Source organism: Phyllostomus hastatus, unplaced genomic scaffold, assembly GCF_019186645.2.
Source record: "Phyllostomus hastatus isolate PE091 unplaced genomic scaffold, TTU_PhHast_1.1 phas_contig_402, whole genome shotgun sequence".
NCBI lineage: Eukaryota > Metazoa > Chordata > Mammalia > Chiroptera > Phyllostomidae > Phyllostomus > Phyllostomus hastatus.
Genome location: NW_025333873.1, coordinates 8,439,896 through 8,466,652, shown reverse-complemented (window position 1 = coordinate 8,466,652; position 26,757 = coordinate 8,439,896). Strand labels below are relative to the sequence as shown.

The 26,757-nt window shown below is 42.3% G+C and overlaps 1 protein-coding gene across 2 annotated transcripts in view; it reads right to left on the bottom strand.

Annotated features, from left to right (window-relative positions):
- The window catches only part of WDR35 (WD repeat domain 35), a 58,985-nt gene that overhangs the window by 11,397 nt on the left and 20,831 nt on the right, over positions 1–26,757 (bottom strand). For both annotated transcript variants that reach the window (XM_045844585.1, XM_045844586.1), the window contains 10 exons: positions 20,750–20,894; positions 17,314–17,383; positions 16,029–16,082; positions 14,043–14,152; positions 13,344–13,554; positions 8,117–8,197; positions 3,943–4,079; positions 3,428–3,631; positions 2,195–2,341; positions 1,390–1,522 (listed from right to left, as the gene is read on the bottom strand). In XM_045844585.1, the coding sequence (XP_045700541.1) occupies positions 1,390–1,522; positions 2,195–2,341; positions 3,428–3,631; positions 3,943–4,079; positions 8,117–8,197; positions 13,344–13,554; positions 14,043–14,152; positions 16,029–16,082; positions 17,314–17,383; positions 20,750–20,894 (1,292 nt within the window). The remainder of the gene's footprint in view (positions 1–1,389; positions 1,523–2,194; positions 2,342–3,427; positions 3,632–3,942; positions 4,080–8,116; positions 8,198–13,343; positions 13,555–14,042; positions 14,153–16,028; positions 16,083–17,313; positions 17,384–20,749; positions 20,895–26,757) is intronic.

The window sequence follows — 26,757 nt, the reverse complement described above, 5'->3', positions numbered from 1 at the left end:
AATATTATGTATTGTTTACCATGTTATTAAAAACTGCTCCAAAACTTGATTTAAAATGTGCAGTGCTATTTAACATTTTTAATCACTTAATTATTTAATTGTTGTCAGCGCTGTGATTACTTAGTGTTTGCTCAGTAATATTACTATTCTGGATCCTGCCCTGCGGTACTTCTTTCCCGCGTCATCAGACTCGCCCGACAGACGACACGCACGTGGGCGGCTCGGCGCCCTGCCCGGGCTTGTCAGGGATTTCCGTTTCTGTCCCACCCCAGAACACGCGCGGGACTGGGAATAAGGGAGTGTGCCGTGCCATTACGACAGGGACACCTGCTCTCATCCACGGCAGATAACACTGAGTTACCAGAAGTCTAGACTCGCCTGTTAGCTACCAGACAAAATTTTCACGGCAGCACTCACAGCTGATACATGTGTAGACCCTGCAGTTGAGAGCGGCTTACTCTATAGGTTACTGTACGGCTCAGTGACTTACGTTTTAGATAATAAGACAAATAAAATACAAACTCATTAACGTCATTCAACAATCAATTAAAAGCTTGAAAAGAACAAAGTTCCAGAGAACTCTGCTTTTAGTTTCTCTTTTTTAACATATAAGCCAATAAAAGTCAAGCTATCTTTTAAAACTCTCATTATACTCAATTTCAAGCGCACACACACGCACACAGACCGCCAGACCCAGCATGGATTACCCTGGAGCAGCTCTCCGACAACACAGCGCTTTATCTGTGAATGTGTCGTGTGTCCAGCTGGCTTTTAAAAGCAATTTTATAAAACCAGCAAGACCAGTGGTTGTAGGTCTTAACCTACAACCCTTAACCCTTTCTTAAAAGGGATAAGGGGAAAAAATAGTAATGGAAAAAATACAATAAAAATAAACTACTTTTAAAAACTAGCAAGACTGTACAAAACTGCAATCATGTTAAAGTAGCAAGAATATGATTAATTTTCCCTTCCATTTTCAAGTACTCTATAATATTGATAGAGTGTTTTAACAGTTAAAAGCCCAACCCCATGTCTAAGAAACTGTAAGAGTATAGATTAATTTAAAATTTCCCTTGTTACAGAGGACACTTCCTGGTAATAACACAGAAACCTTGGCCCTGGCTAAGTGGCTCAGTTGGTTAGCGCATCATCCCAGTAGGCCACGGCTGCAGGTTCGATCCCCAGTCAGGTCACAAACAAGAGTCAACGAGTGGAGGCAGAAATAAGTGGAGCAACAAACGGGTGTTTCTTTCCTTCTCTCAGTCTCTCTCTTTCCCTCCCTCCCTTCTTCCCTTCCTCTCTCTCTCTAAAATCAATAAACTTTTAAAAACCATAAAAACCTTATAAAGTAAACTAAAAACCTCAAGAACTAAAATTTCCAATACCTACTGGAAGTAACTTGTGGTTTTCTGGAAGTGAGTTGGCAAGATTCTCCAATCCCTCGTAATCTTCTAACATGTAGTAGCACTCGGCTAAGCGTTCCTGGTTTCGGCCTTGCACGTAATATTGCACAGCATTCAACCTGTGGAGGGAAAAGAAGAAAACTGTGCAAGCTCATGTGACTCTCCTGATAAACAGCCTTCCACCAAACCACATTCCTTCATTAGAATCACTAGTTGATTCCAGTCAACATCCTCAGTCACAAAATGTCTTTGTAGCATATAAATCGGGGAGAAAAAAAAATCTAATATGGTGAAGAATTTTTTAGTTACAACATTCTTTGAATAGCCTTAATGTTGTTTTCATCCGATACACAGTGTCACTTCCAAACACTGACAGAAATAAAAAAACATGTGGATCTAAATGAAAACTTAAGAATACAAGCCAATGATTTCTGAAAATAAACTACAATGATAAAATAAGCCAACATAAAATACTGTTTTTATTTTTTTATTTCTTGAAAATCGGTCACAGAGCGGCTTGGAACTGCACACAGAAGGCCCCCACAGCAAAGAGCCGCCTGCCGCTGAGCACCAGCTCGGTGGGCTTGGGAACCCCAGAGTCCTGCGCTCGTCTGACCACCTCAAGCCTCTCGTGCCGCCCCGCCCCCGCCAGCGTGCCTCGACAGCTACCTGAGGTTTAGGATCCAGGGGGCCGGTCTCCATTTCCCAAGTATTACTTCATGGGTGAGTATGCAGGCAGCTGCATTTTAAGTGCCGGTGAGTGGCTGAGGGAGTCCAGACAGGTCACTTACCACTTCTGTCGGTCAGCAAAGTAGTCCCCGACGGCATTGTGGGCCTGTTCAAGGAGACTGTCATCGGCATCACCGGATCCAGTCTTCAGGAGCTGGAGGACCCTGAACCAGTCTCCCAGCTTCAGCCGGAGGCCTATAGCGAGATCTCTGCAAACAATGGCAGTCATTCATTCACTTGTCTTTTTTAAAAGATTTTACTTCTTTATTTTTAGAGAGAGGGGAAGGGAGGGAGAAAGAGAGGAAGAGAAACATCAATGTGTGTTGCCTCGTATGTGCCTCCTACTGGGAACCTGGCCCGCAACCCAGGCATGTGCCCTGACTGGGAACTGAACCAGTGACCCTTTGGTCTGCAGGCCAGCACTCAATCCACTGAGCCACACCAGCCAAGGCCATTCATTCACTTGTTCATTTGACATATTTATCAAGTGCCTACTATGTGCTAGGTTCAATTCTAGGGTACTTGGGAATACACAGCAATGAACAGGGAGACAAGGTAAATCTCCAAACATTTCAGAAACTTAACCTGACCAGGTAGGAAGCAAAGGGGAGAACACAGAATAGGGAAGAGGAAACAATTTCCCACCTTTTACTTCCCTAGACTTCCAATTTCTTTAGCAAAATAATGAAATACTAATCACTTCTTTCCATCAGTTTCCTAGATATGATCGGGCTTATTTAAAAACCAAACATACAAAAACATGTTCGGTTTTATCTCTCTGTGTAAGGCTCAAGTTGTATTAAGGATCTGCTGGAAGTACAAATATTATTCATGAAAATTAGACATAATGTTCACAGCTGAAATGAAGTTTATACATTACATAAATCTGAAGTGAAATAGAAAGAATAAAACTCAATCCCTAAATATGTCTGACTTTTATTCTGTGCTCCCTGACAACAGAAAATCAAATAATGGCCCAAAGCCAAGTAATGGACTGTGTAATAAATGACAAAAAGCCCCCCAGTCTCTGTATTCACACCATTATTTTTCCTACCAAGTGAAACAATCTCCTACGGCCGGCGGTTCACATGTGTAGAAACTGAGAAGAAAACTGCCCCCAAATTGCAAGCCGTAAATTAACGAGGGGCATGTGGAATAATATCTAGGACACAATCCAAACTGAAACTATTTCTACAGGAAACGGCACAGTACAGTCAGTCCACGTTACATTCGTCGTTCATGAAAACACTGCCAACTCGGGAAGCACTCGGGGGGGCCGCACCTGCACCACTGACCTTCTGTCCATATCGAGGTACATCCTCTCAGCCTCTTCGAACCGGCCAAAGTAGGCGGCGACCTCCGCCTGCTTCATGGACTCGCTCTGGAGGTTGCCCAGGCGCTTCACGAACTTGATGCCTTGGTAGTCTTTGCAGTGCACGAATGCTTGCTCCGCCGTGTTCAAGTCCAGTTTCTGAAGGGCTGCTTCCGCCAGCAGGCGCCTTCGGAGAAAAGAATCAGAGAAGTCGATTGCAAATTACTGATACGCAAGTCCTGAACTAGAATGCAATGATTCTAATCATGGTTGCCAGTGAAACATGGTGGGCAGTGATTATTTTAACACACTTTATACAAGTCTCATGGAATATCATGCTTATTTTGAGCTCTTCCAAATCTAAAGTGAATCCATCTCAGAAAGAAGAGCAAGAAGAGGAGGTCCGTCCCCAGGGAGGCTGGCACGAGAGGCACACCACGGAGCCGAGGCTTTAAAAGCGGACAGCAGACGCCCGGAGGAGCTTCCCCTTTCACGCACCACAGTCGGGGGTGTGGGTTGTCCTCGATGAACTGGGATGCATCTTCAATGCCAACCTTCTCGATCAGTGCTCGACTATCTCGCAGGGACCGAATCTCAAAGTTAACTATGTAATCCTTGTTTGGGTGTTCTGGGTTCTAAAAGAAAAGGTGAAAAGAAAGGAATTCGAATAGCTGCCTTTGGACTCTATGTTCCTTTTTTACAGTTTGACAAAAAAACTGCACCATGTTGTAAGCAAAACGCGGAAGAAAGTCCCAGGTGTGGGTCTTCTGAGTTATGTAAAAAGCATCCCTCCGGCGGCGGTCAGGCTACCTGTGGGGAACAAGGGGCAGTGGGGGAGGGGGTCCCAGTCTAGAGGAGAAACTTGTTTCCCTCAGCTCAACCGTCTTCCCCCCGGCAGTGCTCTCCTCTCGACCCCAGTGCCGGGCAAACACGGGCTGGGCCTCCGGCCCTCTCCCCTTCGCCGCCCTCCCGGCTGCGGCGATGAAGCGCTTGCTCCACGTGCTGCTGGGCAAAGGCAGACAAGAGAGAAAGAGCTAGTATTTATTCATCACTTTTCTTTTGTAATATAGTAGACAGACCAAAAAAAAAAAAACCCTGAAGGCAAGTCTTGCAGAAGAAAAGAGCTAGTGTCCAAAGAAAGGAAGCAAGAAGCTATAATGAACTCAGCAATATGTTACATGTTCCAAGTAACGAAAAGTGAAGCACTCGAGAAAATCAGGGCCCCCGGGTGTAAACAGCAGTGGCCCCCAGAGGCCAGAGTCTCTGAAGAGGAGAACCGAGTCACCGCAGGCACCCCCGCTCACCCTGCCACTAAACCGCTGTGTCCAGAAACGGGAAAGTTCTTGGGAACTCCCAGGGACGAAGTAGGACGCAGTATGGAAGGAGTGTGAGGCTGGCATTCAGACAGACGTAGGCTCGAATCCTAATTCCACTGCTTTCTGGCTACGTGGTAACTCTTTCCAGAGCCTGCCCTACCTAGCCCCCTCCCCACACAAAAAACCCAAATCATCTTCCCAAAACAGAAACCCCATGATGTCACTCTCCTGCTTCCCTCCCCCACTGACTCCAGGAGGAAGTCCAAGCCGCACAGCCCGTGAGGTCCCTCAGGACCTGAGCGGCCCTCCCCCGTCCCTCTCCCCTTCCTCATCTGTGCCAATTACACCCACCAGCCCCGAAGCCAGGCAGACAGCTCGGACTCAAACCACGTCTTTGCCTGCTGCTAATCAGGTGTCACCGGCAAACTAGTTTTTCCCTCCCAGCCCCAGATTGTTCATCTGAACAAATGGAGATAATCAAACGTACTTCCTTGAGTTACGAGGATTCAACGAGATAACATGCACCAAATACCTGGCACAATGGCTGAGGATTCAACAAGATAACATACACCAAATATTCGGCACAATGGCTGGCTGTGCTGCTCACATTATCCGGTCTCAGAACCGACCCGGTAATGCTCTCTCGCTCCAGACCTTTGCAGGGATACCCCCACTGACGGGTCCACAGCATGCCCGACCCTTTTCCACTTGCTGCGTTTCTGGTCTGCTTGAGGCCAGGAACTGTGTCTTACTGTCGATAAGCATTTGCTGCGTCAATGAGCAGGTAACTTTTAGGTAAATTAATTCCCTTCACTGTTAATTCCCTTCCTTTCCCTTTTGCATTCCTCCTTCTCTAGTCCTCCAAGAAATTTCATTTTACCCACTAAGAGCCTTCCTCATCTGAAAACGAGGTCTGTGCCCATGTACCACGATGACAGCAACAAAGGAACACAACATGTAACATGCACAGAACATTTCATGTGAAGTACATTAGTCACTGTTAATTCCCTTCCTTTCCCTTTTGCATTCCTTCTTCTCTAGTCCTCCAAGAAATTTCTCATGTTATTTCCTTTTTCTCCTGTTTTACTGAGACATAACTGACACATAACACGGCATCAGTTTAGGTGTACAACAGTCGAGTTATTTCTTAAACTGAATTTTTATCGGAATCCATAGTTCAGCTAAGTGTTTCCTGGTGAACACGGCCCCAGAGGAAGGCGCGACGATATTCCTTCCTTTAGGGTTTGCTCGTAGAAAGTCGGACAGAGAGCAAAACCGGCACGGAGAACGGGGTGTCTCGTGCAGCTCCGCACCTCCTGCCAGGAAGCGGGGCAACGGCACTGCACGTGTTCTTTGTCCTAATACACATACACAAAACGGCGTGCAGTGTATCGAGAGTCTTCAAGTCCACCTGACCGATTTACTTACATGTATTTTTAAATCCTTCACAGAAGCCAATGCAATCATCAGAGCAATGACACTGTAGGTGTTTTCAAACATTCTAGACCTTAAGCTAATCAGCAATGATGAGCCTTTCTTAAAAAAATTACAAAAAATTTAAATCCAGCCAACTAAAAGATTAATCAAAATTAAGGATTCATTTACAGAGAAAATGTAGTAAACATACTGGTAATACACTGCTTAGTTTTTTATACATTTTTTCTTAACTCAAAAAAATGGTATTGTTTGTACTGAAAAAATTACCTAAAGTCCTACAATTCCTTCAAGTTCACTTCCCAGTTATTAAATTAAAATTAACACTAAAAAGGTAGATTGTGCAACAATGCCATTTTTACAAGATTACTTCTGTCCATTTATCTGTTCTATGAAATCTATGTGCCGCTGACAAAGGAGGGAGCACCTGGGCTTTCCAATCAGCCTGCCGCGATGTGAGGCTGGAGGGGAAGGGTGCAGGGTGAGGGGTGAAGCTTAAAAGCTGTCGGCAGTCAAACATCAAAAGTGAAGTCTGCGGTATTCCTGCAATCTAGGATTATATGCTCTCCAAATGGGAGCACGTGGCTCTTCTCTGTGTGGGCAGCACTTCTGCAAAGAGTAAGGAAAAAGACCTGTAACCCTGGCTGGCGTAGCTCAGTGGATTGAGCACGGGCTGCAAACCAAAGCATCACAGGTTCGATTCCGAGTCAGGGTACATGCCTGGGTTGCAGGCCACGGCCCCCAGCAACTGCACATTGATGTTTCTCTCTCTCTCTCTCTCTTTCTCCTTCCCTTCCCTCTCTAAAAATAAATAAATAAAATCTTAAAAAAAAACAACCTGTGCCTGTTTAAGGTATTAGGCTTGCACAGAATTGAACTTGTTCCCACAGTTATTGTGCTATTTAAACTGAATACATAACACCAGAGAATATGTATTTTCCCTTTTCCTCTCTTATGAATGAAGATATAAGGCCTTTTGTTTGTCCTCTTTCTCAAAAGATTTACTGAACAACTACCCTGTAACTACCAAAAACCTCAAGCCAGTCTCCCTGCCCTGGTCTCTCAAGCCATTTTCAGACCAGCTTGAGATGCCTGCCCTTTCTCCCCAAAAGCCTCATTAAGCAAGTAATGACCTTCTCCCATGTTCTTGGTGTCTGTGGGGTCATCACTCTTGACAACCAGACCAAACTTTGGACGGGGGCCCATCCTGCTCCTGTAGGGTACTCATGACACAGGAAAAAAAAAATTCATAATAAAATGGCTGTAACTTACATATGAAAACATGCTACAAACTGCAACTAACTTCTGGAAATTTAAAATCTGTCCTAATTCCAAAAAATACATGAGGTACATACCAAAAATAAATGTTTTGGATAAAATGAAGCTAAAACTGCACTCAGTATAGTCTTAGAGAAAAAAGATTCTATCCGGAACCAGAAATGGATTATTTTTAAACACCAGCAAAAAAAAATGAAAAGATAGTGAACTTTGGAAAAAAGGTTATTCGAGTGTCCTAGAACTAAATTGTCAGGTGTTTCTTCAGAACTGCTTTGTTATTAACCTAAAACCAATGACAGCAACTAGCTGCCATTTTTTGAGCTCTTAGCACTGTGCTCAGTGCTTTTCACGCATTTTAAACTATATAGTGAAAGGTGCCATCATTGTCCATATTTCAGAGAGGCTGAAAACCGAGGTCTGTGAACAGGGAAGGAAACTCAAACAGGCGAAGGAGGCTCTGTCAAGGGTGACGACTGGCAGCGCAGAGCTGGGCGCCAGCTACGTCCGACCCCTCACCCCGCACTCCTAACCACCACACTGCGCTGCACGGGGCAGAAATGAATCCCGGTCAGGCAGGCAGCAGAAATATAATTGTTTTTTAAGAACTGCCTTTGGAAAAAGGACTCATGAAAAAAAAGAATTACCTTTAGTATCTCGTCCAACAAAACAGATTTAATTTCTAAGTCCTCAAAGTTACAAATATATCCAGAAGTCTGAATGGGTTCCTTGAAAGACAAAAACAAATGTTATACTTAATTATATAAAATTTCCCCTCCTTAACATATCATGATTTTAAGTTTTATTATCAAATTTTCAAACCAACAGAATAGTAGAAAGGATGTCATAAACACCCATATACCCATCAACTAAATAATTATTAACATTTTGGTTAATAAGCTTCCATCAATTTTTTGGCTAAAGTATTTTAAAGTAGATTTATAAAATCCATGACATTTTATCCCTAAATATTTCAGTTCGTGTCTCTAAAGGATGTCCTCTCACACGGCCACATTAGTATTACCACACCTTATATGACTGATATTAATTCCCTACTAACATCTAATATCTGTGTAAATTTTTCGGTTAATCCAAAAATGCTTTATAAAGCTTAATAATTTTTATTCATGGTATTTGACATTAAATTTAACTCAATAAAATTCACAAAAACTATATTTGTATTTAAGTACACACATACATGAAAAATCTGTCCTCTGTAAACATTAGCCAGAAAGCATTCCTGATAGATTTTCTACATGAGAAGATTTAGTTTGCCAATATGTAAACACTTGAGTCTATTATGTGTCTGTCTCTTATCCCAGTATTATAAGGCTTATAGAAATAAGCTATAGTAAATGAATATTGTCAAGTAGCTACCCTAAATTCCCAGCAGAAACAATAGGCATGAATATACAAACCAAAAGAAATGAATGCCCAATATACTTACTACCTCCGAGAACACTGGAAAAAGAATAGGATGAGGTGGTCTGGCTACAGAAAAAGTGCCAGAATGTAATGTTTAAAAATATGTGTGTAATAATGTATGTCATGATGAAACAGAAAGTAACCAAATTCCAAATGAAATTACATTATCACATATATCACTCTGAAAGTCCTTCATATATGATAGAAACTACAGAAATTTTTATAGGAAGATACCAAAATGGTGAAAATAAAAACCATATTTAGTTTGAGTAAAATCTGAATCATATTCAGTTTGAGTTTAGTATGTCTAGGTTTAAGAATGAGGCCCTATAAGTACATTATTATATATGTTAATTAGATTTTAAAATGTATATTTTCTTTTGAAAAGTAGAAATTATTAACTGAAATAGTGAAATTACATGAGAAAAATTATGAGATCCCTTTATTTTCTCAGAAAAGGAGGTTGTTTTACGCAAAGGTAATGTGTTCAATAAAAAGATATGTATTCAAAAGTTTGGAAATCCCTTGTCTGGAAAGGAAGCAAATGTACAAAAATGATAGCCTGGTGGATTAAAAATATGTGATATGAAAGAAAGATGAATATGAACAGGAGTACCAATGAGAGGGAAGATCCAAGAAAAAGAATAAAAGGGCTGACTCAGTACCTTGAGGGGTCCCTGGGGGTGAAAATGATCACGCAGGAAATATCAATATTAAAATTCTCATTTCCTGGATGGAAGCATAGGTAGATACGTTTTGCTTCCTTGCACAACCAAAATAAGGATAACAACAAATTTAAAAACAAAAAACAACCAGAACTGCCAGAAAACCAAACTGCATGGAAGTTCAACAACCAAGGAGCTAAAGAAACATTCACCCAGATCGGCAGGAGGGGCTGAGACGGGCAGCCGGGGAAGTGACCTGCGGCAAGGGGACCAGGTGTGAGGCAGCTGCTGTCAGACCAGGTGGCCCCACATTCACGTGCAGATAAACCAGGAGGAACAACCGGGGAGCAAGACAGACCACACAATCCAGGGTTCCAGTGCAGGGAAACTGAAGTGTCAAAACCTCTGGCTATAAAAACCTGTGGGGACTGCTGCAGGAGAAACTCCTTGCATCACAAGAGAGTTTGTTGGAAAACACTCACAGGGTCCTAGAATGTACACAGCCCCCTCGCCCCAGAATTAGCATCAGAAGAGCCTAATTTGCTTGTGGGTAGCAGGGGAAGTGACTGAAAGCCAACTAACATCCTAGCAAGCAGCATTGTTCTCTCTGGGACCCCTCCCCCAAAACACAGTGATGTGGACCACCCCACCCTGGCCAATGCCTAAGGCTCCATGTCTTACAACATAACAGGTGCACCCAAACCAAGAAATATGGCCCAAATGAAAGAACAGATCAAAACTCTAGAAGAAGAACTAAGCGACAAGGAGATAGCCAACCTATCAGATGCAGAGTTCAAAACACTGCTAATCAGGATGTTCACAGAAGTGATTGAGTATGGACACAAAATAGAGGAAAAAGTGAAGGCTATGAGAAGTGAAGTAAAGAAAAATACACAGGGAACCAACAGTGATGGGAAGGAAACTGGGACTCAAATCAACGATTTGGAGCAGAAGGAAGAAACAAACATTCAGCCAGAACAGTTTGAAGAAACAAGAATGCAAAAATAGGAGAAGCAGCTTAGGAACCTCCAGGACAACTTTAAATGTTCTAATATCTGAGTCATAGGAGAAGAAGAAGAAGAAAAGAAAAAGGAGAAGGAGAAGAGAAAAAGCAAGAAATTGAAAGCTTATTTGAAAAAATAATGAAGGAAAACTCTCCCAATCTGGTGAAAGAAATAGATGCCCAAAAGTTCAGAGTCCCAAAGAAACTGGACCCAAAGAGGAATACACCAAGACACATCATAATTAAATTATCCAAGATTAAAGATAAGGAGAGAATCTTAAAAACAGCATGAGAAAAGGAGAGAGTTACCTACAAAGGAGTTCCCATAAGTCTTATCAGCTGATTTCTCAAAAGAAACAGGGAAGAAGGGGCTGGAAAGAAGCATTCAAAGTCATGAAACAAGGACCTACATCCAAGATGACTCTATCCAGCAAAGCTATCATTTAGAATGGAAGGGCAAGTAAAATTCTTCACAGATAAGGTCAAGTTAAAGGAGTTCATCATCACCGAGCCTTATTATATGAAGAAAAAAAGATGATCAAAAATAAGAACAGTAAAATGACAACAAACTCACAAGTATCAACAACTGAACCTAAAAAACAAAAGCAAAAACAAATTTAGCAAACAACTAGAACAGGAGCAGAAACACAGAAACGGAGATCACATGGAGGGTTATCACTGGGGAGGGGGGACAGAGGAGAATGGAAGAAAAGGTGCAGGGAATAAGAAGCATAAATGGTAGGTACAAAATAGGCAGGGGGAGTTAAGAAGAGTATAGGAAATGGAGAAGCCAAAGAACTTATGTGCAACCCATGGACGTGAACTAAGAAGGGCAGGGGGTGCAGGTGTGAGGGGCAGTACAGGGCCGAGGGGGAGAAAGGGGAGGAAAAAATGGGACAATCGTAATAGCATAATCAATATAGTATACTTAAAAAAGTAAAATAAAATTCTCATCTCCTAATTCTCAAAGAAAATGTGCCTTGTCAGTGAATTAGAACTCCGCACACCAATGGCACCCTTTCTCACATGCAATTTGGAGAAGAGTTTACGACGTAAAGGAAGGTGCAAATTTAGAACTCACGACAACACTCAAACGGAGAAAACCGTGTTCGGCACGAACTGCCAAACAGCAGCTCCCGCAGGAACAAGGGCCCAGCACGTGTGTCTGAAGGAGCTGCGCCGAGCTCCGTGGCGAAGGGTGCGTCCTCCACGACCAGTCGGCTGGGGGTGAACGGCGGAGCAGTGCCAGCATCCTCAGGAGGGAGCAGAGCAGTACGGCGTGCGTCGTGAAGACATCCAGGCAAGGGCGAGGTTATAAAAATTCTCCTAGCCATAAATCTAATAGAAACCGAAGCACTTGCCAAGCCAGACAGCAAACTCAAACTTAAAAAGAAGGCTGTTCTGTTAAAACTACTTCAGAAACACTTGCCACAGGCAAAGGCTGCACTTGGCGCTGCACTCTCCGTGATGCTACACACACACTCCGAGCAGGCAGGCCCAGCACCCTCACTCTCCAGGAAATGATTTCGGAGTCAGTACAACTGTACCTAGTCATAATCTCCACGGAGGGGGAAAAGGACTGCAACTTTCACGAGGTGTTCCACCTCCATCTTCAAGGTTACCCTGCAGTCACCTGTGAAATTCCCACACCTGCCTTGTGGCAAGGGTCGAATTCCCGCAGGCCCTTGGAAGGGGCTGTGCTCACAGGTCAAACGAACGCCTGTGCTCTGAATCATCACTCGGGGTCTAAAAATGACACACGCAGATCTTCAAGAACCTACCAGCTTTAACAAAACCTTTCGGAGCCATTTTCTTCAGGTCATTTGCCAACCCAAAGACCATGTAGGGCTCAAGTGGGGAAATGTAAAAATAATTTAGAAGATTAAAGAGGTCAATACTTTACCAACAAATAAATTATACAGACGAGCAGCTCAGGGGCCCAAACATGCAGCTTCTTCCCAAGGAGAAAACTACAGGTCCACACCAACAACAATTAATGACCTAAACATTTATTAACTCATCTCTTATTATTTACCTTAGCGGGGTACAGAAAATTCCAAACTGAAGCTCCACTAACTGTTTAAAGGAGTTATCTTGTTAATGATGGCCACCACTCAAGTTATGCTGCATTTCCTAAACGCAACAGTTAACAGCTGATCCACGGCAGACCAAGCGACAGGGAAACTCAGAGCCTAAAAATGAGCTGATGTGAACCGCAAGGAGAAAACCAGAACATGACTTTAAAGTGAGTGAGACAGGGGCTTCCCTGTACCCCGGAGAGCGCAGACAAACCACAGCCTGCACCTGCACATTCGTAAGGCTGTCGGGGCGAGAGAGAGCATGGACTAGTGGCTGCCAGGGCCTGTGCGGTGAAGGAGGCCAGCTGGATCCACAGGAAAAAGGAAATGGAAGGCCAAGGCAATTTCAAATCCACGCTTTTTTCATTAGGTTATTTTAAGCAATTATGATAAATAAGCCACCCATTTTTTTAACTTTGACAGAAAAAAATGAAGACTACATAGCCAATAATCATCATTACAAGAAGAACAGAGGAAAATGCTAGGAAGTGCCTTTCAGAGGAAGTAGAGAATATTTTAAAAATAAATATCACTCCCCCTTAAGACCAAATATTTTAAAACTCTACAGAAATGTTTCTGTTTACTTTCAGAAATTCATGCAGCCAACATCAATAAACCTCTTGCAGAAACAAATGGGAAATATCCAGGTCCTAATCGTTGGCTCATTATTTAAGCACCATTAATGCTCATGTCTTGTTTTTACCTCGGGATCCAAGTTTCTGAACACGTACATCCTTGTCTTCTCCATCATTGCGAACAAGTCAGGATTATCTTTGGCCCACTTCATATCCCAGACATCTTTGCGCTCCAGTTTTAGCAGCTCGCCAGTGACCTGCTGTCCCGTGCTGTCTGTCACCGGCACGTCCAAGTCAAAGAACGTCAGCACTCCTGAGTTGTCTATGATAGCAAGACGACTGCCAACAACGAAATCGGAGAGGGGAAAGTTGTAAGTTACTGTCAGCAACCATGGGTGTAATCAGACACCTATAACCAGTCTTCTTCAAAGTCGGCCCAGTCAGAACCTGGAAATACGGCAGAAACGGCTTTAAGTGATAACTGAGTTTAAACAAACTTTTACAAGTTTGATAGAAGACACGGACTACGCTCCACTTGGCTCCTTGTAAGGAAAAGGTACCCAATGAATTAAAGTAACTGGTGTACAAATAACTTAAAACATTACACTAGAATTTCTAGATTTTGCCCAACTAGAGAAAGATATCTAAACACCAAATACCATACAAAAAAATATAAATATTTAAATACAAATAAAATACAGTAAAACCACATTAAACTATAGACAAGTTTAAGCCAACACGTATCTTTGCATTTATTATATAAATCCAGCAATCCAAACTGGTAACTTCTAAATCAGACATCTGCTTGAGGGCGTTTTCAAACTTACCTGGAGTTGCAATTCAGCGACAGCTGGTTGGCTCGACACTTCAGGGAATATTTTTTAATCAAACCAACATTAGGAAGGCTGTATCTCTGAATGATGCCAGATTCACGACCCTATGGAAGTTGTTTATGATTACTAAAGCAAATTCCCCATAATAACACTACATGACAACTACAGGCCCCACTCTATGTGCACACACTTGTTTCAAAATCAAAGTGATGGCATCACAGTGAATTCCCTTGTGATATTGAATCGTGTTATTGAGTACATATTTAGCTCCCAAGTTAATTAAAACCTTTTGAAATGGCAGAAAGGGATCCAATTTTTTTTTCATGTATTCAAAAGAAGTCAGCAACCTAGTTCTTCAATAACACACACATTCTTATAATCATAAGGAAGAAATACCTAGTATTACTTACGGTTGTCGTCTAGGGTGATATTCAGGGCACATTAAAAGCTAAAAATTTCATATATATGAAAAATCTATACAAGACCACCCTATGAGACAGTCTGAAAGTCTGTCTCATGACTCATGAAAGTCTGTCTGCTACTGAAAGTCTACCTGAAACCAGTGTATCCAATACCAGCCGTCTTTCTGACACGCGTTTGCAGCGAAGGGAGGTGATCAGACAGCAGTGATACAATCTGGGGGAGTTTAAATGTGTTTAACAGTAAAATAGAGTACAAGGCTCCATGTAACTCTGTGCAAGCCTTACGGAGAGAACTGTGGTTTCAAACCTTCTGTGCCGTGAACCGTGCAAAGGGACAGCAGGGCCGCTCGGCAGCCAGTCCTCCCACCTCCCCTCCAACACAGCAGCGCCGCCCGTGCAGCTCGGTTCTTGGGGGTTTTTTTGGGGGGGGGGGCATCAGAAAGGCTGGGGAGGCCCAGGGGCTGCTGGGGGGCGGTAATGGCTTAATTTAGAAAAGGGACATATGGGCTTGAAAAGATTTAATATATTGACAAAATGAGATTTCGTTTTTGAAAACAGGGGTCCTGTGGCTGAAAAAGTCTGAAAAAGTAACCGTCGTAAAAACTGGGCACGCGGCCACGGGAGAAGGCAGTTTTCCACGCAGAGGCGATCTTCCCCACTGAGGCGCCTGGCCGGTGCTGACTACGCGAGTGCTCTTCCTACAGGCAGCCTCTGTCATTTAGGCATTAGGTCAGTTTTTGTGATCATTCTGAGTTGCTTTTTTTTTTTGCAAAAGTCAGAAACACACACACACAAACCCCTACCATCTAGCAAGTATCAAAAGAAAACGAGAGACTCCACAGACCAAAGATCCAGCTTTAAACAAAGACCACAGACCTAAAACACACACCAAGACCATTTGGTGAGGAAATATGAATACTATGTTCTTAAAAAAATTTCCCCCCTTAAACTAATGGCTAAAGAACATAACTAGAACTGGAAACAGATCCTATTAAGGCTTTGTTTACATAATTCAAATTCAATGACTTTACCAGCATTACTATCTTAAACATTTACCTCTAAAATTAGTATTTTCAAATGTCAGAACTCAAGAAGAGACACCATATACTGATGTGATTTGAAAAGTTCGGCGAAAAGTTGCCATGTGCTTCTTCACTTTCCTGGCTAGCGGTCACACCGCCTCGTCGTGCTAAGCCTTTTCCAAGCAGCTGAGCCAAAGCACCTTCCCCAGTGCAACGGAGCAGGCCACGCAGAGGAGGACCCTTCCCAAGGCCTGCAGCTACCGCCAGTCCACCCCCCTTCCGCCAGCCCCTCAGGGGCTCCCGCAACCCGGTGCCCAGCTCTCCCCAGCGGGCCCCACTCTACTGCTTTTAGAAACAGCTCTTTCTGCAAAAGTGACAGCTTGTGAGGCAATCTCTAAGACTCTCGTTTCTTATATGTTGGACTCGGTAACACGCAAAGTGTCCCATAAGATGATATTTAAATCCAAAATGTATTGCTTTACTCTGTTTTTACAAATTAAATTTTTGTTCATAAAATAAATTTTCTCACAACTTACCACAATCAGCGTCTTATCAGATGCAGTTATGGCACAAATTGGATCCCTTGTGCCCTAAAATAAATCAGTCATTATTCTTTAACAAATAGTTACTGAATGATCAGCCTGCTTTAAGAGGGCATGCAGTTCAACTACACATTTACTGACAGACATTCACCAACTGGGCACCGGCTGTGTGCTGGGCCCTGAACTAGGCCCTGGAGATACTCGGATGAAATCTTTACCCTGGGGGAGTAGTCAAAAGCCTGAGGGGGAAGGCAGAGAACCGAACACCTAACTACAGTACAGTACGATAAAAAAAATGAGGCCCACACAGGCGTTATGAGAGCATAGAGGAAGGAGCATCTCACTTAAACAGAAACGGTCCGGGAGGCAAAAATCTGAGCTTACTCATAAAAGACGAGCAGCCGGCAGAGGGCCCAAGCACGCCAAAACGAGGAAGGGAGAGACGGCCTGGCACTGCCACGGCCCGCACGGCTCTCAGGAGCTTATGCTCAGTGCACAGAAGCCCATCGCCACAGGCTACAGATTCCATTCATACAACACTCTCAGGGTTCTGAGACCAAAACAAACCAGGGATTCCCAGGGAACAGGGATGGAGTGGAGAGTGGGTGTGAAAATGAAGAAGGAGCACAAGGCAAGGTCCTTCATGACAGCAAAATCACATAAAACTATGCACATGCACATACGTGTAAAAACCAGTGCAAACAATAATGAATCAGGTGGTAATTTAACAGTAGTACTACCAATGTCAATTTCCTGATTTTGATATTATACTACAGTTCTATAAAACATCACCATTGAAGGAAGCTGGGTAAAGAGGTCCTATGTGCTATTTTTGCAACTTCCTGTGAGCCTATAATTATTTCAAAATAAAATGTTTTTAAAAATCAAAAGAAGAAAAAACAGCATATCTAGAAGAAGGTTTCCAGAATAGAAATTCTTTTAATTACCAGAATACTGTGGCTGGTGTGGCTCTGTGAATTGAGCACCAGCCTGCGAACCAAAGGGTTGCCGGTTCAATTCCGTCAGAGCACATGCCTGGGTTGAGGGCCAGATCCCCAGTGGAGGGGGCACAGAAGAGACAACCACACACTGGTGTTTCTCTCTCTCTTTCTCCCTCCATTCCCCTCTCTTTAAAAATAAATACATACAATCTTTTTTAAAATTACTAGAATAATATGCTATCACTGGAAACAAATTCTTCTTCAGGTCTCAAAATAAAATTACAGTATTTTCAAATCTACAGATACTAATATTTGATGGTAGTAATAAAATCACCTACTTGAATGGCTTTACTATAATCAAGCACCCCATCCACTGATCCAGAAGGAGTATCATCAACATGATAAATCCTGGGAAAAAAAATCAGAACTTCAAAGACAGTGTAAAGGTTATACTATTTCATGATCTCTAAAACAGCTAACAGACTGGATGGAACCAATGAATATTGTTCATATAATTGTCCTTATTAGTTTAAACAGCTCCTAACAAAGCTCAATCTCACAAAGGTAGGTATTATCTACCAGGTGTTTACTAGTTTCACAAGCAATATGTTCCTGAAAGCTGTGCCAAAACACATCTGAACACTGAATCACGTATTTCCAGTGAGTTTCATTGAGCTGCAAGGGATGTTTTCCTTATTCTCCAAATGAACATCAGTCAGGAGTAACTTCTAATACACTAAGTCTCCCTGTCGTTTCTACATAACTTCCCTTCTATCAATGTGCTTAATGACAGTAAAACTTAAATGTATTTGGAATTTTTGTTCTGAAGTAAGGAGTCCTTCCCTGTGTTTACTGTGTTATGAAGATGCACTCCTTTGGGACCCCCACCTCTCTGACACCTTTATGTTAATACTTATTCACGCTGCATATCAGTATCACTGCTGGTTCACTCTCTCTCCCAACAGGTGGCGAGCCTCCTGGAGACAAGGGCTGTTTGTCCGTTGTGTGGCACACTGCCACACGCTCTCAAGCGCTCCATAACGTATGATGAAAAAACATTCAAATGAATGGAGATAAACAGAACAGACACATCACAGAGTAGCTACGAGGCCCTGGGCAAGTTGCTTAACTTCTCTGAACCTCAATTTCTCCATCTATATAAAAGGATGACAATTCCTCCTTTGGGGGGTTTTGAGAGGCATAAATAAAATTGTGCTGATAAGGCATATACATACACAGCCTGATACATAAAAAGAATTCAAAAAATTGTTGCTGCCCTAGATGGTGTGGCTCAGTGGACTGAGTGCCAGCCTACAAAGCAAAGGTTCGCCAGTTCGATTCCCAGTCAGGGCACGTGCCAGGGTTGCAGGCCAGGACCCAGTTGGGAGCATGTGAGAGGCAACCACACACTGATGTTTCACTCCTCTTTCTCCCTCCCTTCCCCTCTCTCTAAAAATAAATATTTTTTTAAAAATTGTTGCTGTAATATAATTACAGGAAAATCAAGCCATTTTCCATCTTTAAAATATCATGAAATTGCATCACTGTTTAATTGAAATCATAATTGTACTTTCATCAATGTAACAAGGAGATCAAATGTTAAATTTAATAGAAATATATTAAATATAGAAAAGTGGGCCAATTTAGAGGTACCATGTCACTGCATTTTAATACATTTCTATTAAGTATACAACACAGTCACTATTTCTACTTAGTCATCAGAAACAGAAGTTGAAATAGGTACCCAGAGAGATCTGACCCCCCCTCTGTTAAAACGAGTGGGTACGCCAGGACAGGCCAGTCTGAGGAAGTGGCTCCAAGGCCGAACGGCCTCCGCGTCTGGTCTCTGCTTATCATCGCCTCGTGACCTTCGGCAATAACTGAAGCAAGTCGTGTCTCGGTTCCCTCTCTGTGAAAGACTAACTGGAGGACAGATACAGACCGTCCACAGTGTCTGACATGGAAGAAGTTCTCGCCACCACCAACTGTATCTGATGGACGAGGACGCCGAGGAGCGGCAAGAACTAGCCCACAGTCGCTGAAACTGGCCAAGGCGTTCCCGACAGAGACACAAGAAAACGCTGCCCTCTCTGTCTAAACAAAGCCAGACCCCCTTCAGCAGGCTCACGGAGGGCACGGACTCCACACAGGGAGGGACTGGACTTCTCTGCCCAGCGCCGTCCTGGGGTCTGCCCCCGTCCCCAGACTGCAGGCCTCACTGACTCCACCACGGCCACAGACCGTCCTTACAGAGGCTGAGGATTATTCCCGCGGAGTCCTTCACAACTACCAAGGAGCCAAGATACGGTGTTTTTCAACGTTTTTTTCTGCTTCCGTGTGAACTCACAGACCCAAAATACTCTTACGGGGCATATATCCCCTATGTTAGTGCATGGGGGAGCCTTAAAGGGAAGGGAGGAGACGGTTTGAAGAAGGAACCTGGGATTTCTGACATGACTGCCGGCTCTCCACCCCAACACAGGCCTACGCCGTCATTAAGACTCATTAGGTTAAAGCATTCAACAAAATGCCTTACTTAATGGCTTAGGATAAGAACTAAAGGGCAACACACAGAGTATCACTGAGAGGGAACTTCCAAACACAGTAAGTGCGGCTGCACTTGAGACTGACTACAGAAGAGTCCTCCCTGGGGGCTCCCGACTTCTCCATGTGGTACCGCTCTCTCTGCCCCAGTCACCAGACAGAGCACCAAACCAGACGCCCTGGGATCCAGGGGAAGGGGAAGAAGCCGCGTGACCCGCGCACCCTACCTAAGGCCTCCTCCACACCTGTGCCTGCGGACCTGCCTCTGCTGCGGCGAGCAGCAGTGGGGCCACCCCGCCCTCCTGCTCGGGGAAAGGCCTGCACCACGAACACACAGGCTTCACTGAGTAACCAGTTTCAGTAGAACATTATAACTCTAATTTGGTGAGAGCAAATGAGTGAGAATAGCCATTTCCTTATAAAAACATGGATCTCCAGCCCTGGCTGGTATGGCTCAGTGGACTGAGTGCCGGACTTCGAAGCAAAGGGTTGTCGGTTCAATTCCCAGTCAGGGCACATGCCTGGGTTGCAAGCCAGTCCCCAGTAAGGGGGGTGTGCGAGAGGCAGCCACACATGGATGTTTCTCTCCCTCCCTTTCTACCTACCTTCCCCTCTCTCTAAAAAAATAAGTAAATAAAATCTTTAAAAAAAAATAATAATAATAAAAACATAGATTTCCAGTCTTTACCTCTAAAGGCCTTCTTTTATTATACCATGCTCACATCTCTTTTATTTTGATAAATTTAACATTTACATTTGAAAGATATTCAAATTAACTGGAAAATATTGTTTCTGTTCATCAAAACAACGTGCAGCTCTCAAGCATGACAGCCACAACTGTGCCTAACTGAAATGTGGCGTGCCTGAGGGGAGCATCCGAGACCTTGCTCCCAGCATGTCGCCAGTCTGGCTCAGATAAACTCATACAAATTCTCCACAGGTTTTGAAAAATAAAAAATATAAGCTACAAACCAAAGCATCACAGGTTCGATTCCCAGTCAGGGCACATTCCTGGGTTGCAGGCCAGGTCCCCAGTGGGGACCACATGAGAAGCAACCACACATTGATGTTACTCTCTCTCTCTTTCTCCCTCCCCTCCCCTCTCTAATAAATAAATACATAAATAAATAAATAAATAAATAAAATCTTAAAAAAATAAATTAGAAAAAGAAAAAATAGAATAAATTTGATATGGTTGAGCTTCTAAAAAATATGCATCGTAAGACATACCTTTCTCTTCCTTCTTTTCGAGACCGCATCATCTGATTAATTTCCAGAGCCGTGAGCTTCTTTGCCACGCGATATTGCCAGGTGTAAAATGCTTCTTTTGAAGCTGCGATCACGTGGGTTTTGGTCATTGTAACAAATAATGGTACTATTGAAAAGAACACAGAGGCAATGGGTTATAGTTTCACAGAACCACAGACCGTGCTGCACAGGACTTCAGTGATCACTGAGTCCAACCCCTCATCCGACAGACAACATACCCTCCGCACAGTCTGGGAAAGCAGACAGGAGTCAAAAGCTTGTAAAACCAGACAAATATATTAATTCAGAATGGATCAAAGACCTAACTGTAGAGCTCTTAGGGGAAAAAAGCACAGTATTAAGTCTTGTGACTTTGGGATAGGTGATGGTTTCTTAAATATGACACCAAAAGCACAAGCAGGAAAAGAAAAAGTAGATAAAATGGACTTCATCAAAATCAAGCACATCTGTGCTTCAAAGGACACCATTGAAAACCTGGAAAGACAACCCACAAAAGGGAGAATGTATTTGCAAATCATACACATGGTAAGCAATTATATCTAGAATATGCAAAGAACTCTTATAACCCAGAGATAAATAGCCTGATTGAAAAAATGGGCAGCCCTGACTGGTGTGGCTCTGTTGGCTGGACACAGTCCCACAAAGCAGAAGGTCTCCAGTTCAGTTCCCGCTCAGGGCACATGCCTGAGTTATGGGTTCAGTCCTCGTCAGGGCCTGTAGGAGAGGCAATTGGTCCATGTTTCTCTCCTTCTCTTTCTCCCTCCCTTCCCCTCTCTCTAAAAATAAATAAATAAATACCTTTTTTAAAATAAATAAATAAATAAATAAATAAATAAGCAAGCAAAGGACCTGAATAGAAACGTCTGCAATGAAGATGTAAGAAATTAGGGAGGGAGGGAGGCAGGGGAGAGGAGAGCAACAGGGGGAATATTGGGACAGCTGTAATTGAACAACAATAAGAAAAATTAAATAAAAAAATTTTAAACATATAAAAATGACCACTAAGCAAATGAAAAGATGCTCAACAGCATTCGCCACCAGGCAAATGCCACCGTGAGATACCCCTTCACAGCCACTGCACTTGCTGGCATCGAGCGGTCGGACAAGGCCTGAGCACTGCAAGAACGTGGAGGACCAGGAGGAATGCGCGGTGGTGCACTCCGGATACGACCCAGCAGTTCCCCAAAACGCTAAACACAGAATCACCACAGGCCCCAGCAATTCCACTCTCAGGTACACCCAAGAGAAATAAAAACATATTGAAAATGTCCACACAAAAACTCATACACAAATGTTCCTAACAGCATTATTCATAACAACCGAAATGTAAAAACAGCCCAAATGTCCATTAAGTAATGAATGAATAAATAAAACCCCATTCTTTCCTTCCCTCCCCACCACCATTATTGCTTGGTTCCAGCATTTATCCTTCCCTCTGCTCTCATACGTCTTATATTTCCTCATTAATTTAGAAAAGAAAACTCTCTGGAGGTCTTTCCTAATTTAGGAATATATTTTCCTAAACACATAACTTTTTTTCATACGTTCTGCTTCTTAGAGAACATTTAGTTAAACTCCTACTACTATGCACCCTTTAGTGAAACAGACAGTCTCATCAAGCCATCCTACAGATACAGACATGGAGCGCTAAAGAAGTAAAATTACTTGTCCGAAGCCACAAACCAAATAAATGACATCAAATTAGACAAATTCACACAAAATATACGAACACAAAAAACTCCTTCATAAAAGATCATTTTAATACCTAATTTATGAATTCACGGTTAAAATGGTACAAAAATTACTCTTCTACTCACAAATATTATGAAAAGTCACCATTTATCAGGCCAGAACAAACAGTGTTAATTGCAGCTACCATTTATGCAGTTCTTGCCACAGGCCAAAGAAAAAATATTTAAGGCAGCCAGAGACGTAGAAACCGAACAAAGAGTTAGAAACTAGACGATGGTATGTTATCAGAATAGATGAACAACTTGGGGGTTCAAATTCAAGAATATTTAAATGCTAAATAACTCAGTAAGGTGAACCATATTTAAATTTTTTCCCTTACAAGTGTCGAGATTTTCCTGTTGTGTGCTACTTGTGTGCCGGCACCAGACTCTAGAGGGAGACAGAAGCCTTTCCTGCGGGAACTCGCCGTAGAAGGGCGGTCCCAGAGAGGGTGGCTAGGGTGGCACGGAGCCCGTGGCGAGCACCGCCTGGAGGAATGAGCAGGCCAGGCCCAGGCTCTGCTCCCCTGTCGCCACAGCCGCCGCCAACAGGACACTGCCCTCAGTAAACGCTGGGGCCTTTGTGAAAGTCTGAGTAAATTCTCTCCTGGAGACTCTGATGCCGGTGACTATTATGCCCTTAATGGGATGCAAAGTTCACAAACCATAACTGCCTTCTAATAAAATAATCATTTTTCCTGAGCATATAAAAGCATTTTTCTAATGTTTGCCTGCAATTACCAATTACACTCATGCCCCTTTATTTTGATGCTTTCTAAATAATTACAAGAGTTTATCATTAGCCTGATTAATTCAAAGTTAAAATGTTAATGGTTTGCAGTAAAAGTCAGACTTCTTGTATTCAAGTCACAGGCACTTGCTAACTCCGTGGCCTTAGATAAATTACATATTCTCTCTGAACCTTAGTTTACTTACTGTAAGTTAAAGATAGTAATAACAATACCAACCTTATAGAGCTGCTTTGAAGATTAAAATAAATAATAAATAAAAAGCATAGTACAATGCCTGGCATAGAGTAAATGCTTAATAATTTTAAAAGCCAATATTTATTGAACTTTCCCAAATTATGTCAGACATATATTTTAATGTAACTGGATCAATTATAATTGTATAGTTATAATGAATAACATATAATCATATTAATATATAATCAGTGTATCACATGTATGAACTCACAGCCGCTCTCTCAGGTAGACATTATCATCATCATCGTCCCCGTTTAGCAGACACAGAAACCTAAGGACGAAATGGCCGGATGACCTGCTGAAGCCGCGCAGCTGGAGAGCGGTGGAAGCCGGGCCACGCGCCCAGTTCACGGCTCCAGACCTCTGCCCGCAGCCACTGCGGCACACGGCCTGTCGCTAAGGGTTATTGAGCGTTAGGTGTGGTTGCTATCATTGTTTTTACTTGTATTGCCTACCTAGGTCTGCATAATAAAACCATGTACAGATCCTCTAGTCCATACAAAAAACAAAATACGAACACATCTGAAACAGCTGTCCTTTTGAATCAATATGGCAGTTAATTTCAGCAAAGTCACACAGGTAGCTAACCCTATGTCCACAAATCATGCCAGATCTGTACTAACAGATCTACCCACCCAGGCAGATTGAACTTTCCCAAGGCAGCCAGAGACGTAGACTAGGAACTAGTTCCTAGTTCCCTAGACCTAACCTTTAGGAAAAAGCTAGAAGAACAAATTTTAACAGAATACTTTAGGAAGAAAACACAACCAAGATAAAAATACTCCATATCCTACTCAGCTATTCAATATCTGGAAAGGGAAACTCAGTATCTATAACTATTGGAATAAATGTTTTAAGAAAGTAGTTATGATTTCATTAATTAAACTTTGTGATGCTAGGTGGTAGTAATTACTAGCCCAGAAAGGATTTAAAATGATTTTTTGAAATCCATGAATTTACATAAGTCAAACCTGCTTACGTGATAACCTGCAAACCTGCAATATTTAAGTGCGGAGGACTGAAGTGAATGTCTAATCCGTGATGTCCCCCCACTTTCCTACGCATTCACTTCTCAGCCCTTCGAGGAGCGGGCAAACCGAAGTCGCACTGAAGTGCTCTCACCAATGACCTCTCTCTGGACACACACAGGCTCAGTGCATGCGCTCCAGGGCCCCATCAGAAAGCTCCCACTTGCTCCCACCAACACGGCTGCGGCACAGGCACCTGGTACTTTTCCGGCACTTTCCAGGCCTTTATTCTTCTACAAATGCTGTTTCCTCTCCTTAAAATGTTGCCTGAAGAAATGCCTTTCAAAACCCAGCTTAAAGGCAACTTCCTCTAAGTAGGAATGACGTCCCTGACCTGCTCTGGCACTGCCATCCGCTCCCGCGGCACCTGGCACCACGCCGGGCACACAGCAGGGGGGACAGTCACTGTTCGGTGGACTGACCACGCTGTAGTCATTCATTTGGACAGCCTACAGGGAATGTCACTATTAACTCCTTCTCCCCCCCTGTATCCAGTACAGTGCCTGAAACAATATGTACTCATTGATGGTGCACTAGACAATATGCGTTCTGTTTTAAATGTTGTCACACATTCAATAGACAGTTGTCATGGTGCAAGTACAGTCCTAGGCAATGGGGGTACAGAAATGAACAGATGTAGATCTTCAAGAAGCTCAAAATCATATGGGGAAAAAAGACAAGAAAATGAACAGTCGCAGTGCAGAGTGAGTACTTTGAATAAAAACATACGAAAGGCGTTTGGGGGCTCAGAGGAAGAATCCCAAAAAGGGTACCTGACTATTACATGTACAACAGAGGCCCACAAGTGGAACTTCTATAATACCGCATACAGCTCTTTTTTAAAGCTTTTACAGAAATGGTCAGGAGGAAGACTAAGTGACAAAACAGAAATTACACTTTCTACAATAACATCAATTACGTACTTTTTTTCCTCTAGCCTCCAGTCCTCATGAAAATTTGGCACAGAAACTTAAAAAGGGAATTTTTACAGTATGAAAAAAAAATGTTGAGTCTTGGCTGAGTTTACTTTGGCAGTAAACCAATGAAAGGACTGTTTGTTAAAATTTCAGCCACAGAGACTGCAAAAAAAAAAGTTTCTAGACTCAAAACTACAAATAATCATGCCCTCAAGCATTTGCCATTATGAAGGTAAAGAATTTACATCTGGCTTTATTTAAAAATAGAACATCTGCAATCAAAATTACTTTGAAAATAACCCTATCATCATTATGATTCCATGTTAAAACTTGATATTAAAAGAAAAAGCATATAATCTGAAGACTGGCAGAATTCATTCCTCAGACTTTTGTTTGTAATAAACAGAAGATATTCATGTGACAAGTCTATAATAATTTTAAGCTAAGCCTTTTAACAAGGGACACTAACATATATATACACATATATACAAACATATAAACATACCTATGTAACAACAAATATAAGACATGAAGTTGAAAAGTTTCAAGATGTAAAAGTGAGTTCCCAAGACCCTAAACATAAAGTATAAAATCTTTGAGGTCAGTAAATGTATCTCAAATTTGCTTGTATTACCCAAAGCGCTCAGCAAAATAACACACTTAAAAGGCAGACACTACGTTTGACTGTTAAGGCTAAATGTGAAATCTGAAGGAAAAAAACTGGTTCTCAGATTCAGAACATACCAGTAATCCCATGGTTTTCAAGTTGTTGAAATCTAGTAATTTTTCTAATACCATATCCAATAACTACCATATACTCTGGAAGAAAACCTTACTTCTGGAAGTTGCAGTGAAAACACAAGAAAATATTTAGTAATGATTGTTAACAAAGTACTTAGAATAAGATTTGAAATTTCTTAATGATTACTTTCATAGCAATTGGTTACAGGGAATGGTACATCTGAAGTAACAAATACCTGAAAACAAAAAGGCAGGAAATTTTTTAAGTTGTCCCTATTAGTAGACATGTTTCACTGGAAAATTCTGGAAAAAGAAAACTCACTTTTATAAGCAGCTAAGTGTTTTTTATGGAAGAGAGGTATTTACAGGCAGTTTATTAATAATAAAAGTGGTCTAAGGGCAAAATTCTTTCTATAATCCTCAGTTTATTACATACTAATCATTATGTTGCATACCAACTCCTACACAATTATAGTTCCCCTTTAAAGCAAATGATGGCAGTGCAGCAGCTGTGAGATTATTAAGGATTTTAGATGGAATGACCTTATAATTGATTGTATTGACCAG